This window comes from Thalassophryne amazonica, chromosome 20, assembly GCF_902500255.1.
Source record: "Thalassophryne amazonica chromosome 20, fThaAma1.1, whole genome shotgun sequence".
NCBI lineage: Eukaryota > Metazoa > Chordata > Actinopteri > Batrachoidiformes > Batrachoididae > Thalassophryne > Thalassophryne amazonica.
Window position 1 is genome coordinate 21,768,426 of NC_047122.1, and position 14,684 is coordinate 21,783,109.

The window sequence follows — 14,684 nt, forward strand, 5'->3', positions numbered from 1 at the left end:
ATTATACTCAATTGATGTTCCCGAAATAAAAACTACATAGATTTTGTTTGTTACATTTGATTGTAACATATGTACTGAAATTAGTTCTTTGTTTTTGTTTTTTCCCATGATGCACTGAGTGTTTCTTTCTCTTTTTGCTCTGTATGCACCACTCTGCATTTAATCATTAGTGATTGATCTCTGCTCTCTTCCACAGCATGTCTTTTTCCTGGTTCTCTCCCTCAGCCCCAACCAGTCCCAGCAGAAGACTGCCCCTCCCTGAGCCTGGTTCTGCTGGAGGTTTCTTCCTGTTAAAAGGGAGTTTTTCCTTCCCACTGTCGCCAAGTGCTTGCTCACAGGGGTCATTTTGACCGTTGGGGTTTTTCCGTAATTATTGTATGGCTTTGCCTTACAATATAAAGCGCCTTGGGGCAACTGTTTGTTGTGATTTGGCGCTATATGAATAAAATTGATTTGATTTGATTTGATTTGTCAATTACTCTTAAAAAAAAACACCAGATAGGCTTATTGTTACTATAGAAGTTGAATATAAACTTGGGGTCAAGCAACATTTGGAGCCAAATTTAAAGTCTCCAGGTGCAGAGGTTCTCAAGATATGACATTTTCGGCGATATTTTTGGTGATTTTTGAACCCAATATCTTCACTGGCTCTGTCTATGTGGGTTTTTGGAACCAAATGACCCAAAATTTATCCTGCTATGGTTTATTCCGTCTATATTTCCATATTCCATGCAAACATTTAAAGATTTCCAGATTTTTTTAAATAACACCCCTCTCTAATTAAACCTGGTGTCATTAGCTGCTAACTTCATTAGATTTTTGGCTAGAAATAACATGTTTCTCATATATTATGTAAAAGATAGAGAGAAATAAAGACATCTAAAACTGAAAACACTGTTTTTGGAACCTAATAACACCTCTGAACTGATTTATAAGAGAATTCACCGATGTTAGCATGCACGCTAGCTTCTGCTAACTCAAAGCTAACATCTCTGGAGTTCAATTTGTCTCATTAATACCTGCAAATGCACAGAGGATGATCTACAAATATTCCTTGATTTGCACAACTTGTGCTCTTCTCAAAACCTCATATACAGTAGTGTTCAGAATAATAGTAGTGCTATGTGACTAAAAAGATTAATCCAGGTTTTGAGTATATTTCTTATTGTTACATGAGAAACAAGGTACCAGTAGATTCAGTAGATTCTCACAAATCCAACAAGACCAAGCATTCATGATATGCACACTCTTAAGGCTATGAAATTGGTCTATTATTTAAAAAAAAGTAGAAAAGGGGGTGTTCACAATAATAGTAGTGTGGCATTCCATCAGTGAGTTTGTCAATTTTGTGGAACAAACAGGTGTGAATCAGGTGTCCCCTATTTAAGGATGAAGCCAGCACCTGTTGAACATGCTTTTCTCTTTGAAAGCCTGAGGAAATTGGGACATTCAAGACATTGTTCAGAAGAACAGCGTAGTTTGAGTAAAAAGTTGATTGGAGAGGGGAAAACTTATACACAGGTACAAAAAATTACAGGCTGTTCATCTACAATGATCTCCAATGCTTTAAAATGGACAAAAAAAAAACAGAGACGCGTGGAAGAAAATGGAAAACAACCAACAAAATGGATAGAAGAATAACCAGAATGGCAAAGGCTCACCCATTGATCAGCTCCAGGATGATCAAAGACAGTCTGGAGTTACCTGTAAGTGCTGTGACAGTTAGAAGACGCCTGTGTGAAGCTAATTTATTTGCAAGAATACCCCGCAAAGTCCCTCTGTTAAATAAAAGATGTGCAAAAGAGGTTACAATTTGCCAAAGAACACATCAACTGGCCTAAAGAGAAATGGAGGAATATTTTGTGGACTGATGAGAGTAAAATTGTTCTTTTTGGGTCCAAGGGCCGCAGACAGTTTGTGAGACGACCCCCAAATTCTGAATTCAAGCCACAGTTCACAGTGAAGACAGTGAAGCATGGTGGTGCAAGCATCATGATATGGGCATGTTTCTCCTACTATGGTGTTGGGCCTATATATCGTATACCAGGTACATTCAAGACATTGTTCAGAAGAACAGCGTAGTTTGAGTAAAAAGTTGATTGGAGAGGGGAAAACTTAAACGCAGGTACAAAAATTACAGGCTGTTCATCTACAATGATCTCCAATGCTTTAAAATGGACAAAAAAAACAGAGACGTGTGGAAGAAAATGGAAAACAACCATCAAAACGGATAGAAGAATAACCAGAATGGCAAAGGCTCAGCCACTGATCAGCTCCAGGATGATCAAAGCAAAAGCACCTCTGTGTTGAAGTCAAAGGACATGCTGGACTCCGAAAAATGATGCCCACCTCTTCCACCATTCGGAAGATTCAGATGACTTTTGGTGACTTTTCAGTCATGTGACTATCTGAGAAATTGTGGAAGAGGTGGGCATGTCACAGCATGTCCTGTGAGACATCAACACGAAGGTGCTTTTGCTCCGCTGTCAGAAGCTTCAGGAAAGAATTTCACCGCCACTCTTTTCATGACCAAATCTTCTGTCACAAAGTGCTGATGTCCATCTCTTCCGCAATTTCTCGGATAGTCACATGACGGTCCCGCATCACCACAGCGTTCACTTTGGAAATGATCTGGTCATTTCAGCATGTTGATGGCTGACCGGAGCGTGGCTCGCTCTCCACCGTTGTGCGGACGTCTTTAAACCGGTTGTACCGCTCCTTAATCTGTGTGATGCCCATAGGATCGTCACCGAAAGCCGTCTGAATCTTCCGAATGGTTTCCACCTGGCTGTCACCCAGTTTCTGGCAAAATTTGATGCGGCGCTGCTCCAGTCGTTCCATTTTTTCCTTGCAGTGAAAATCCGATGAGAGACTCCACTCATCCTCACACAAAGGCTGCTTACCAGCAAATGACGCAATCGACAGGCGTGAAAAAATTCACGCATGCGCTCGAAGGTTCAAGGTTGGCTTATGCAAGCACACGTGATTCAAATCCATCAGGTTTTTGCAAAAAATAAAAAGTTCGGATACTTTTCTAACAGACCTCGTAGATACTTTCTTAATGGAATTACTGTTTCTGCTGACTATGCACTATCTAGATCTGTGATACTGAAATATACCTGAATTGTGTTGTTTCCTTCAGTAAAGGTACCATCTTTATAAAATATGTTGTATAACTGGCTTTGGCTTGTTTGCTCTTAGGTGTGATGTCAAGGCTCTGACATCGTACCTAATGTTAACATGAGCAGTCTGCCTCCATTGTGAACAACCTGTTTTATGCTTGAAACATGCATAATTAGGGAATAACCCTGTTGTGTTTCATGATGTGCGAACGTTTGAGTTTACGAGGTCTATTAGAAAAGTATCCGACCTTATTATTTTTTAAAAAACCATATGGATTTGAATCACGTGTGATTACATCAGCCAAGCTTGAACCCTCGTGGGCATGCAAGAGTTTTTTCATGCCTATCTGTGACGTCATTCACCTGTGAGCACGCCTTGTGGGAGGAGTGGTCCAGCCCCCTCGTCGAAATTCCTTTGTCTGAGAAGTTGCTGAGAGACTGGCGCTGTGCTTCATCAAAATTTTTTCAAAAACTGTGAGGCACATCTGAGTGGACACCATTCGACAAATTAAGCTGGTTTTCGGTGAAAATTTTAACGGCTGATGAGAGATTTTGGATTGTTTAAATTTTAACGGCTGATGAGAGATTTTGGATTGTTTCTATCGCTGTAAGGACTTCCCACGGAGTGGGATGTCGCACAGCGCTCCGAGGCAACGTCGTCACCCTGTTTCAAGCTGAAAACCTCCAAATTTAAGCCTCTGTTGACCTAGGACGTCGTGAGAGAACAGAGAACTTTCAGAAGAGGTCCGAATCAGCAGTTTATCCGGACATTCCACTGTTAAAGGAGATTTTTTTAATGAAAGACGTGCGGACGGATTGGCGCGTCGGCTCGCAGCCGGCGCGGTGCGGCGGCACAGGAAAAACACCTCCGTTGGAAGCCTTAAGGACAAGTTGGAACATGCCCTGCTGTTAAACAATTTCTCAGATACTCACTCAACCGAAAGCCACCAAAAGCCGCCTGGATTTTGCAAATGGTTATCAACACGGAGGTGTTTTTCCTGTGGTGGGCGCGCTGCACCGGCTGAGACCCGACGCGCCAATCCGTCCACACGTCTTTCATTAAAAAAATCTCCTTTAACAGTGGAATGTCCGGATAAACTGCTGATTCCGACCTCTTCTGAAAGTTCTCTGTTCTCTCACGACGTCCTGGGTCAACAGAGGCTTAAATTTGGAGGTTTTCAGCTTGAAACAGGATGACGACGTCGCCGCAGAGCGCTGCGCTATGTCCTGCTCCATGGGAAGTCCTTACAGCGATAGAAACAATCCAAAATCTCTCATCAGCTGTTAAAAGTTTCACCGAAAACCAGCTTAATTTCTTGAATGGTATCCACTCGGATGTGCCTCACAGTTTCTGAAAAAATTTTGATGAAGCACAGCGCCAGTCTCTCAGCAACTTCTCAGACAATGAAAATCCAACGAGTGGGCTGGACCACTCCTCCCACAAGGAGTGCTCACAGGCGAATGACGTCACCGACAGGCATGGAAAAACCCACGCATGCGCACGAAGGTTCAAGCTTGGCTGACATAAAAACATATGAATCAAACCCATATAGTTTTTTTTTAAAAATAAAACGGTCGGTTTCTTTTCTAATAGACCTCGTATATTTGTGACCGTAATCCAGGATGAACATCTACAAATCATCAGACACAACAGGGTTATTCCCATTCTAATCCGATTCCATCGTTTGCACGGTTTATTTTTCTGTAAGTAATTCGGTTGGTGAATCGTTGTGTAAGGGTATGGTCGGCTCATCAAAGCTTACCGTCTCAACAGCGTCTTCAGGCCAAACTGATCATTCTGTGAGCAGACCCACAGATTTCTCCATCTCGTCAGCTGCACTGAGTTAAATCCATGGTAAATTCATCAATGAATTACAATCCACGCATTTCAGGATCATCGTCGCTGCACTAATTTCTGTTGTCTCAGGTGACAGCATCATTGTTGACACCTGCGTAGCAACGCGGCCATGTGGTGGAGTAACACATCAAATGTGAAACGGTTTTAATATTTTGCCACCGTCCATGCAATATTTTATGGCCTGAAATCTCACACGATTAACCAATCAGATTCACGGAAAAAAAAATGTAATTGGATTAGAATTGCATACATACAGTACATCCTAACATAAGTGCATGCATACTCATGTTAGCTCATTAGCATGACAGATTGCTAACATCACAAAATGTGATGCTAATGAACCAACATTGGCATGAAAACTCACTGAGGGTCTAATGTTGGTTTGAAAACTCACTAGTGTTACGTAATATCTTGCTAATGAGCATTAATGTCAAAACTTGCTACAGTGATGCTAATGGCCAATGTTAGCATGAGTTGATTTCTTCCATTGTGAGCAACAGGATTTATAAGGTGCTTAAAACCTACATGGGGCACTTGGAAAGTATTCACTGCACTTCACTTTGTCCAGCCTGATACCAAAATGGCGTAAATTCATTTTTTCCCCTCAAAATTCTACTCACAACACCCCATAATGACAACATGAAAAAAATTTTTTTTTGCCAAATTTATTAAAAATTCAAGTCTAAGAAATCAAATGTACATAAGTATTCACGCCCTTTGCTCAGTACTTTGTTGATGCACCTTTGGCAGCAATTACATCCTCAAGTATTCTTGAATATAATGTGACAAGCTTGGCACACCTATCTTAGGCACAGTTTTGCCCATTCCTCATTGGAGCATCTTTCAAGCTTCATCAGGTTGGAGTGAGAGCGTCAGTGCACAGCCATTTTCAGATCTCTCCAGGTTCTCATGAACATTCACAGAGTTGTCCTGAAGCCACTCCTTTGATATCTTGGCTGTGTGCTTAGGGTCATTGTCCTACTGAAAGATGAATCATCACCCCAGTCTGAGGTCAAGAGCACTATGGAAAATGTTTTCAGCCAGGATGTCTCTGTACATTGCTGCATTCATTTTCATGTTTCTTTGCATTTTAAGAAAAAAATATTTCTTCACTTGTCCCACATCAGGAACATTTCAACATTCCATGTGCAGAGAATCATATCAATCCAGATGCACTTCAAAACTTGCAGTGATGGAGCTGAACACCAAAAACTGAAGACCAGGTGGAAGAATCGAACATCTCTGCTCTTTAAAATGTGAGGAAAGTGTCTCCAAAAACTCCACCAAGAGGTCAAAGCTGTGGAGGAGACCTTCATCTGGTTAAATGTCCTGAGGGTCCAGCTCACCTATCATCTCTGAAAACCCACACCTGCTGCTTCTCTTCTAAAAAAAAAAAAAAAAAAATTAAAAAAAAGCTCTTTCAGAAGCAATTATTTTATTATTTGAATGAGAGACATGTGTCACAAAATGCCTCACGCACAGTACTATTTTCTATGTAAAGTGCAGTAATATGTACATGTGTGGCGTAGGTATTTGGTTGAACCCTCATGTGTTTGATGTAAACTGGGATACACAGTGGAAAAATTGGAGATTGACATTATACAGTGAGGAAAATAAGTATTTGAACACCCTGCGATTTTTCAAGTTCTCCCACTTAGAAATCATGGAGGTGTCAGAAATTTTCATCTTAGGTGCATGTCCACTGTGAGAGACATAATCTAAAAAAAATCTGGAAATCACAATGTATGATTTTTTTAATAATTTATTTGTATGTTACTGCTGCAAATAAGTATTTGAACACCTGTGAAAATCAATGTTAATATTTGGTACAGTAGCCTTTGTTTGCAATTACAGAGTTCAAACGTTTCCTGTTTCCTGTTTCTTGGACTATTTCAAGAAGAAAATTGAGGATATTAGGTTGAGCATATCTCAGCAGGCTTTGGTCCAACCACTACATACTGCTATGGAGGTGGATGCGCCCACTGAGGTGTTACCCAGATTTACAGATTTTGATGGTATCTCGCTAGGCGCGCTGACGAAGCTCATGACGTCTACTAAAAGCACAACCTGTTTACTTGATCCTATACCTGTAGTTTTTCACCAGGTTTTCACACACTGCAGCAGGGATTTTGGTCCACTCCTCCATACAGATCTTCTCTAGATCTTTCAGGTTTGGAGTTTCAGCTCCCTCCAATGATTTTCTATTGAGTTCAGGTCTGGAGACTGGCCAGGCCACTCCAGGACCTTGAAATGCTTCTTACGGAGCCCCTCCTTAGTTGCCCTGGCTGTGTGTTTGGGGTCATTGTCATGCTGGAAGACCCAGCCATGACCCATCTTCAATGCTCTTACTGAGGGAAGGAGGTTGTTTGCCAAAATCTAGCAATACATGACCCCATCCATCCTCCCTTCAATACGGTACAGTCGTCCTGTCTCCTTTGCAGAAAAGCACCCCCAGAGTATGATGTTTCCACCCCCATGCTTCATGGTTGGGATGGTTTTCTTGGGGTTGTTCTCATCCTCTAAACATGGTAAGTGGAGATCATTCCAAAAAGCTCTATTCTGGTCTCATCTGACCACATGACCTTCTCCCATGCCTCCTCTGGATCATCCAGATGGTCACTGGTGAACTTCAAATGGGCCTGGACATGTGCTGGCTTGAGCAGGGGGACCTTGCTGGTCCATGGTGGCATCATGTGTTACTAATGTAATCTTTGTGACTGTGGTCCCAGCTCTCTTCAGGTCGTTGACCAGATCCTCCTGTGTAGTTCTGGGCTTTCTCAGAATCATCCTTACCCCACGAGGCAAGATCTTGCATGGAATCCCAGACCGAGGAAGACTGACAGTCATCTTGTGTTTCTTCCACTTTCTAATAATTACACCAACAGTTGTTGTCTTCTACCAAGCTGCTTGCCTGTTGTCCTGTAGTCCATCCCAGCCTTGTGCAGGTCTACAGTTTTGTCACTGGTGTCCTTAGACAGCTTTTTGGTCTTGGCTATGGTGGACAGGTTGGAGTGTGATTGATTGAGTGTGTGAACAGGTGTCTTTTATACAGGTAACAAGTTCAAACAGGTGCAGTTAATACAGGTAAAGAGTGCAGAATAAGAGGGCTTCTTAAAGAAAAATTAACAGGTCTGTGTGAGCCAGAATTCATGTTGGTTGGTAGGGGATCAAATACTTATTTCATGCAATAAGATGCAAATTAATTATTTAAAAAAACATACAATGTGATTTTCTGATTTATTTATTTTTATTCTGTTTCTCACCTACGGTAAAACAAATTACAGACCTCTCCATTCTTTGTAGGTGGGAAAACCTGCAAAATTGACAGTAGATGAAATACTTATATGCCTCACTGTATTTTAACGCAGAGGACTAAAAATAATTTTTTTCTATGTTTCTTTATGTTTCATCTAATAATTCATATTCAAAGTACTACATAGGAATCTGACGTAAATAACTCCTGTTTCAGAGCCAAGTTCTCGTGTCGACTGTAGCACGTTGTGGTAACACCTCTTCCCAAGAGTGTCACAACACCGTTGTAACTTTGCACCTTCAATTATTGTTGCACCTCAGAATTCTCACAAGTTGCAACACGTGGGAAAATTGCACAATCTGTTGAGTTCGCGAAACGCCCTGAAGCCTACAAATGACAGAGGCGCTTGAGGAATAATGATGGCTGAATGGTGTATTTTGTCCTTCTGTGCAGGCGTTGTGAGAGCGTCCAGTATCTTCCCCATCCTCAGCGCTATACTGCTCCTGCTGGGCGGAGTGTGTGTTGCTTCCAGCGGCTTCTATAAGAGCAAAAGGAACATAATTCTTGGTGGAGGGATTCTTTTCGTAGCTGCAGGTAAAGTTGCTGTTAACTCTCAGGGGTGTCGTGTGATAATCATACACAAATATTTGAAATATTGTGGCATTTTGTAACGAACCTGTTTTACATTATTATAGTCAGCATTTGCAATATTTTATTGGTAGTATTATGCTAGTCAGTTATATATAAGAGATCTGAAAATACACCATTTTTCATAATAAGGCTTTTAAGTTTTGTTTAATTTTTTTTTTCTTCTTGTACCAATTCCACAATTATACTGCCTCTGTGTAGGTATTGCAGCTCAAAGCTGCACTGTATTCATTTTTTAGGTCATGTAGGCTGTGTCCCAATTCAGGGGCTGTGTCCTTTGAAGGCCGCAGTCATCGAGGCGTGACTAGACCCATTTCAAAATCTTCTTAGAATGCAGCTGACAAATGCAGCCTTCGGCCCCCTGAAAAGGAACAACTCAGCAGGAATAATTCCAAGATTAATTGTGTGATTTTTTTTTTTTCCTCCAAAGACAAAATATTTGATATTTTTTAAGGACAATTTCGGGCTGTATACAGTAGTGTTCAGAATCATAGTAGTGCTATGTGACTAAAAAGATGAATCCAGGTTTTGAGTATATTTCTTATTGTTACATGGGAAACAAGGTACCAGTAGATTCAGTAGATTCTCACAAATCCAACAAGACCAAGCATTCATGATATGCACACTCTTAAGGCTATGAAATTGGGATATTACTAAAAACAAGTAGAAAAGAGGGTGTTCACAATAATAGTAGCATCTGCTGTTGATGCTACAAACTATTATGTTCAAACTGCTTTTTTAGCAATCCTGTGAATCACTAAACTAGTATTTAGTTGTATAACCACAGTTTTTCATGATTTCTTCACATCTGCGAGGCATTAATTTTGTTGGTTTGGAACCAAGATTTTGCTTGTTTACTAGTGTGTTTGGGGTCATTGTCTTGTTGAAACACCCATTTCAAGGGCATGTCATCTTCAGCATAAGGCAACATGACCTCTTCAAGTATTCTGACATATCCAAACTGATCCATGATACCTGGTATGCGATATATAGGCCCAACACCATAGTAGGAGAAACATGCCCATATCATGATGCTTGCACCACCATGCTTCACTGTCTTCACTGTGAACTGTGGCTTGAATTCAGAGTTTGGGGGTCGTCTCACAAACTGTCTGCGGCCCTTGGACCCAAAAAGAACAATTTTACTCTCATCAGTCCACAAAATATTTCTCCATTTCTCTTTAGGCCAGTTGATGTGTTCTTTGGCAAATTGTAACCTCTTTTGCACGTCTTTTATTTAACAGAGGGACTTTGCGGGGTATTCTTGCAAATAAATTAGCTTCACACAGGCGTCTTCTAACTGTCACAGCACTTACAGGTAACTCCAGACTGTCTTTGATCATCCTGGAGCTGATCAATGGGTGAGCCTTTGCCATTCTGGTTATTCTTCTATCCATTTTGATGGTTGTTTTCCATTTTCTTCCACGCGTCTCTGTTTTTTTTGGTCCATTTTAAAGCATTGGAGATCATTGTAGATGAACAGCCTATAATTTTTTGCACCTGCATATAGGTTTTCCCCTCTCCAATCAACTTTTTAATCAAACTACGCAGTTCTTCTGAACAATGTCTTGAACGTCCCATTTTCCTCAGGCTTTCAAAGAGACAAGCATGTTCAACAGGTACTGGCTTCATCCTTAAATAGGGGACACCTGACTCACACCTGTTGGTTCCACAAAATTGACGAACTCACTGACTGAATGCCACACTACTATTATTGTGAACACCCCCTTTTCTACTTTTTTTTTTTTTTACTAATAGCCCAGTTTCATAGCCTTAAGAGTGTGCATATCATGAATGCTTGGTCTTGTTGGATTTGTGAGAATCTACTGAATCTACTGGTACCTTGTTTCTCATGTAACAATAAGAAATATACTCAAAACCTGGATTAATCTTTTTAGTCACATAGCACTACTATTATTCTGAACACTACTGTATGTTCAATTTAAAAAGTATAAATTCTAAGTACTGAAAAATTATTACTAAACTACGGATTGTGCCCACTACGCTAGCTTGTCGTGTGCAACTGTCATGGTTGAAAGGCAACAGGGTTGGGCCAGGTTAAGCTTATGACACAATTGCAAATTTGTCCGTGGGCTAGACCGCCTCATTTTACAATGCTTGGTTCAGCTTCTGCGGTCTCCAAAGGCCAGACCATCATAGAATGCAGCCTTTGAAGGATGCAGCCCTGAACTGAGACACAGCTGCAGAGAAACAGTTCCGTTATTTTCCCCTCTCGTATCCTCCTTTGCTGTTCTTGGAGGCCAGTGTTGGGTCTGTCCTCCTGAGGGCTCTGTTGGATTGCGTGCTGCTGGGGTTTTTGTGGGAGGGGGTTTGGAGTTACTGTGCTTCTGGGTAGACCATCCTGTGGTCACCCTCTGCCAGATATCCCTTTTCCTGCAGTAATAAATATACAGTATAGGGCTAGAAGGCTGGGTGGTTCTGTGGGCATTGGGGGGTTGCACTTCCTTGGTGGACTTGAGCCCCCCATATATCTTCCTGCTGACTTGCTTTTTTGTTGCATGTTGGACACGTGTGACTTGGCATGCAGGTGAAGTTAGCAACTTAAGGGTTGTCTGATCTCTGGGATGCCTGTGGCGCCACCTGCATCATTAAATCTGTTTTTAAATATATTAAATATCAAATGAAGATTTCATTTGTTTGATGCTGAGGATAATTTTTATTCTATGGACTGTCATTGGGAAAAATGTTCCTGCTTTATGCAAACGGTGTAGCTGCACGTTAATTTTTCTCAGAGGAGCATTTTGAAATTTTGTATATTTCCTCAGGGCTTAGCAACATCATCGGTGTGATCGTGTACATCTCAGCAGCACTGAGCGACATCTCCCCGAAGAAGGACGAGGATAAGAAGTGGCATTACTCCTATGGCTGGTCATTTTATTTTGGCGGTTTGTCTTTCATCCTGGCTGAGATGGTGGGCGTCCTCGCCGTCAACATCTACATCGAGAAGAACAAAGAGCTACGCTGCCGCTCTCGCACCGATCTCTTCAAGAGCACTACGCACGCCATGCTGCGACTGCCTAGCTACCGCTTCCGACGGCGCTCACAATCCAGCTCGCACTCCACCGACCCACCCCATTCACAGGAAACCTCGCCTATTGGCACCTCCAAAACCTTCAGCCTGCCGCCGTCCGCCCCGCCCTTTTCCGTGGCCACGTTGCCGAATCCACATCACACCAGTGGCAGCGGAAGCGGAGGAGGCGGAGACATCTCAATGTACACCCTGTCAAGAGACTCTAAGCTGGGTGCCCCGCCTCTCTACGGCACAGTGGACCGTGCCACGCTGTACCAGCTTCACAACTACTTCCCAAAAGATTCCAGTGGAGGAGGCGGAGGAGGAGGGGGTGGAGGAGGAGTAATAAGCAGTGGTACGCTCCCGTCTCATTCCAAGTCCAACTTGGCGGCAGCGGCGACTGTTGCCCAAAACGCAGCTCCGCTGAACACCTCCACATCAGCCGCCGCTCCGACCCAACAGGCGCCGATATCTACAGCCACCATGGAGAGGGACAGGGGCAACGTGGGAACTCTGGACCGGCTCGGGGCCAAGAGGGACAGGGACAGCAACTCAGACACGCTCAACAGGAAAACAACCCCCGTTTAAAAGGAAACCCTTGACAGGAGGAGGAAGGGAGGGAAGAGAGGAATGGTTTCAGAGAGGTAAAAGAGAGGAAGAGGAGGTGTCGTGCAGTCTGAGTACCGAACGCAATGTTTCCAAACATCATAAACAGTCAGAAAACACCTGAGGCCATGTTCCAGATCATAAAGGCTGTCTTAAAAAATGGTTGTGGCCTAAACTCCAAAAACCTGACCGTGAGTGTTTGGTGCTGATGCTGTTTGAGTTTCATCCAAACAGTCAACTAAAATAATAAAAACATTAGTTTGGTTGATTTAAAAAAAACTGCTAAATTGCAAAATACAGGTCAGTAAAACTGCTGCTATATATCTTCACAGATAATTTAAGTGTGGCCTTTCTCCACTACAGTCAGGTCCATAAGTATTTGGACACTTGGGGGGAGGCATGTACTATTGCCTCTATACGCCACCGCGATAGAGATGAAATGAAACAATGAAGATGCTCATAGTTTTAGCGCAAATTAAAATATTACAATGCGCATTTAGGGATTATGGCCATTTTTATGCTCAGTCCATCCATTTTCAGAGTCCACAAGTAATTGGACAAAAAAAGAACTATTTGTTTATGTAAGTCAACACTTTTACAGCCAGTTTTCCTTCTTTCAACAAGCCAGGCGATGAATGCATGATGAATTCACAAATGTTTTCTGGGACTTCATTTCTATCAATTATTTAGAAATGCAGACAGTTTTGTACGACATGGTGCATTTGTCTGGAGTGCACAGTTCTCAAAAACTGACTGACCGTACAAGAATGAGATTTGTGAGGGAAGCCATCAAGACAACAGTTATATGCTTCTGTTGCTGTGACTGTAGACACTGTGCATAATGCAGCTTTTGTCTGTTGCATCACTGGTTATACAGCTTCATGGTGGAGTGGAACCAAGGATTCATGTCCAAGAAAATGGATCAAATCTAGGCTCAAGTCTCCCATGTACTTCTGACAAACTTACTGAAATTTTCCATTCTTTGTTCCCTTGCACCATCAAGCTGTGTAAGTGGTAATGCAGCAGACAGAAGTTGCACCGTGCACGGCTTCTACATTCAGAGCCACAGAAGCCCATAACTCCTTCACAAATGTCTTGGTGGCTTCCCTCACTAGTCTCCTCCTCATCTACACTACAGCCAGATGAGGTAACACTACAAAAACACTGTCACTGTCCAAAACTTATGGTCCTGGATGTATATGTCACATTTGCTTCTCCAAAGTTGACTTCAGGGTTTGTGTAACTGTTTATGGTGATATTTGGTCACTAGCCACTAGCTAGTTGAGTGTTCCTGCGAAGGGCTGGAACCATAAGCAACACGGTCGGGGTTAAATCTGTTTACACTTAGGGTGTGGAGATACTTTTGATGCTATGCTGTGTTCATCTTACCTGGCAACTTTGAACTTAAAACTAGCATTGTGTCATTTAGGATTTCTGTGTGGTGTGAGAATGCCCCTGTAGTTGACGCCAGTCCATCGCAGGGTATTTCCTGGAACCCATTTACAGCTGCGTGGACTGGGACAAGGACACAGACTGGCAGCCTGGAGCTCAGACGCAGAATCGAACCCCAGTCTATATACTGGTGGTCTGACTCTGATGCCACTGATCCACCCGCTCCATCCGAAAACTGAGTGACCGTCAGAAGCCATACCCAAGTTTCACAGTTGTTGGTTTTTTTTTTTTGTTGTTGTTGTTTTTTGTTTTTTTTTTGGTATTACAAAATGGAACATTTGGAGTTCCCACTTCAAGTTGAACGTAGCATCAAATGACAAACTTGATATCAAAATTGTAATTTTTTTTTTCCAAAATTAATGGTTTTACTGAAAGCACAATGTGGATATTTAAAGGCCTTATTTATCTTGATTACAAAAATTAAGAAAAATTAGGGTTTGAGTCCAGCTTCCTGTTCCCGTCCCCTCTTTTCTCTCTTTTAGCTCTAACTATATACAATTTCCTCTACTAGAATAATAAATGTAATAAGTATTTTATCATTCCAGTCAGCAAAAGCACATAATGTCTGTAAATGGTAACTTTGGGTTTTCACTGAGTTATTATCATCTCTATGTTACAGAAGATTGTAACTCTTATATCATCATGACGATGGTGTTTCTATAATCGTAATGTTATTGCAGGGTCTTTATACATTTTGAGAGTTGTTTTCTATTT

The 14,684-nt window shown here is 41.9% G+C and overlaps 1 protein-coding gene across 1 annotated transcript in view; it reads left to right on the forward strand.

Moving 5' to 3' along the window:
- LOC117501332 (voltage-dependent calcium channel gamma-4 subunit-like) overlaps window positions 1–12,794 on the forward strand; it is a 44,445-nt gene extending 31,651 nt beyond the window's left edge. Inside the window, exons 4-5 of the mRNA XM_034160189.1 lie at window positions 8,687–8,827; window positions 11,668–12,794. Coding sequence (XP_034016080.1) covers window positions 8,687–8,827; window positions 11,668–12,500 — 974 coding nt within the window. The 3' untranslated portion in view covers window positions 12,501–12,794. The remainder of the gene's footprint in view (window positions 1–8,686; window positions 8,828–11,667) is intronic.
- Window positions 12,795–14,684: the final 1,890 nt, after the last annotated feature.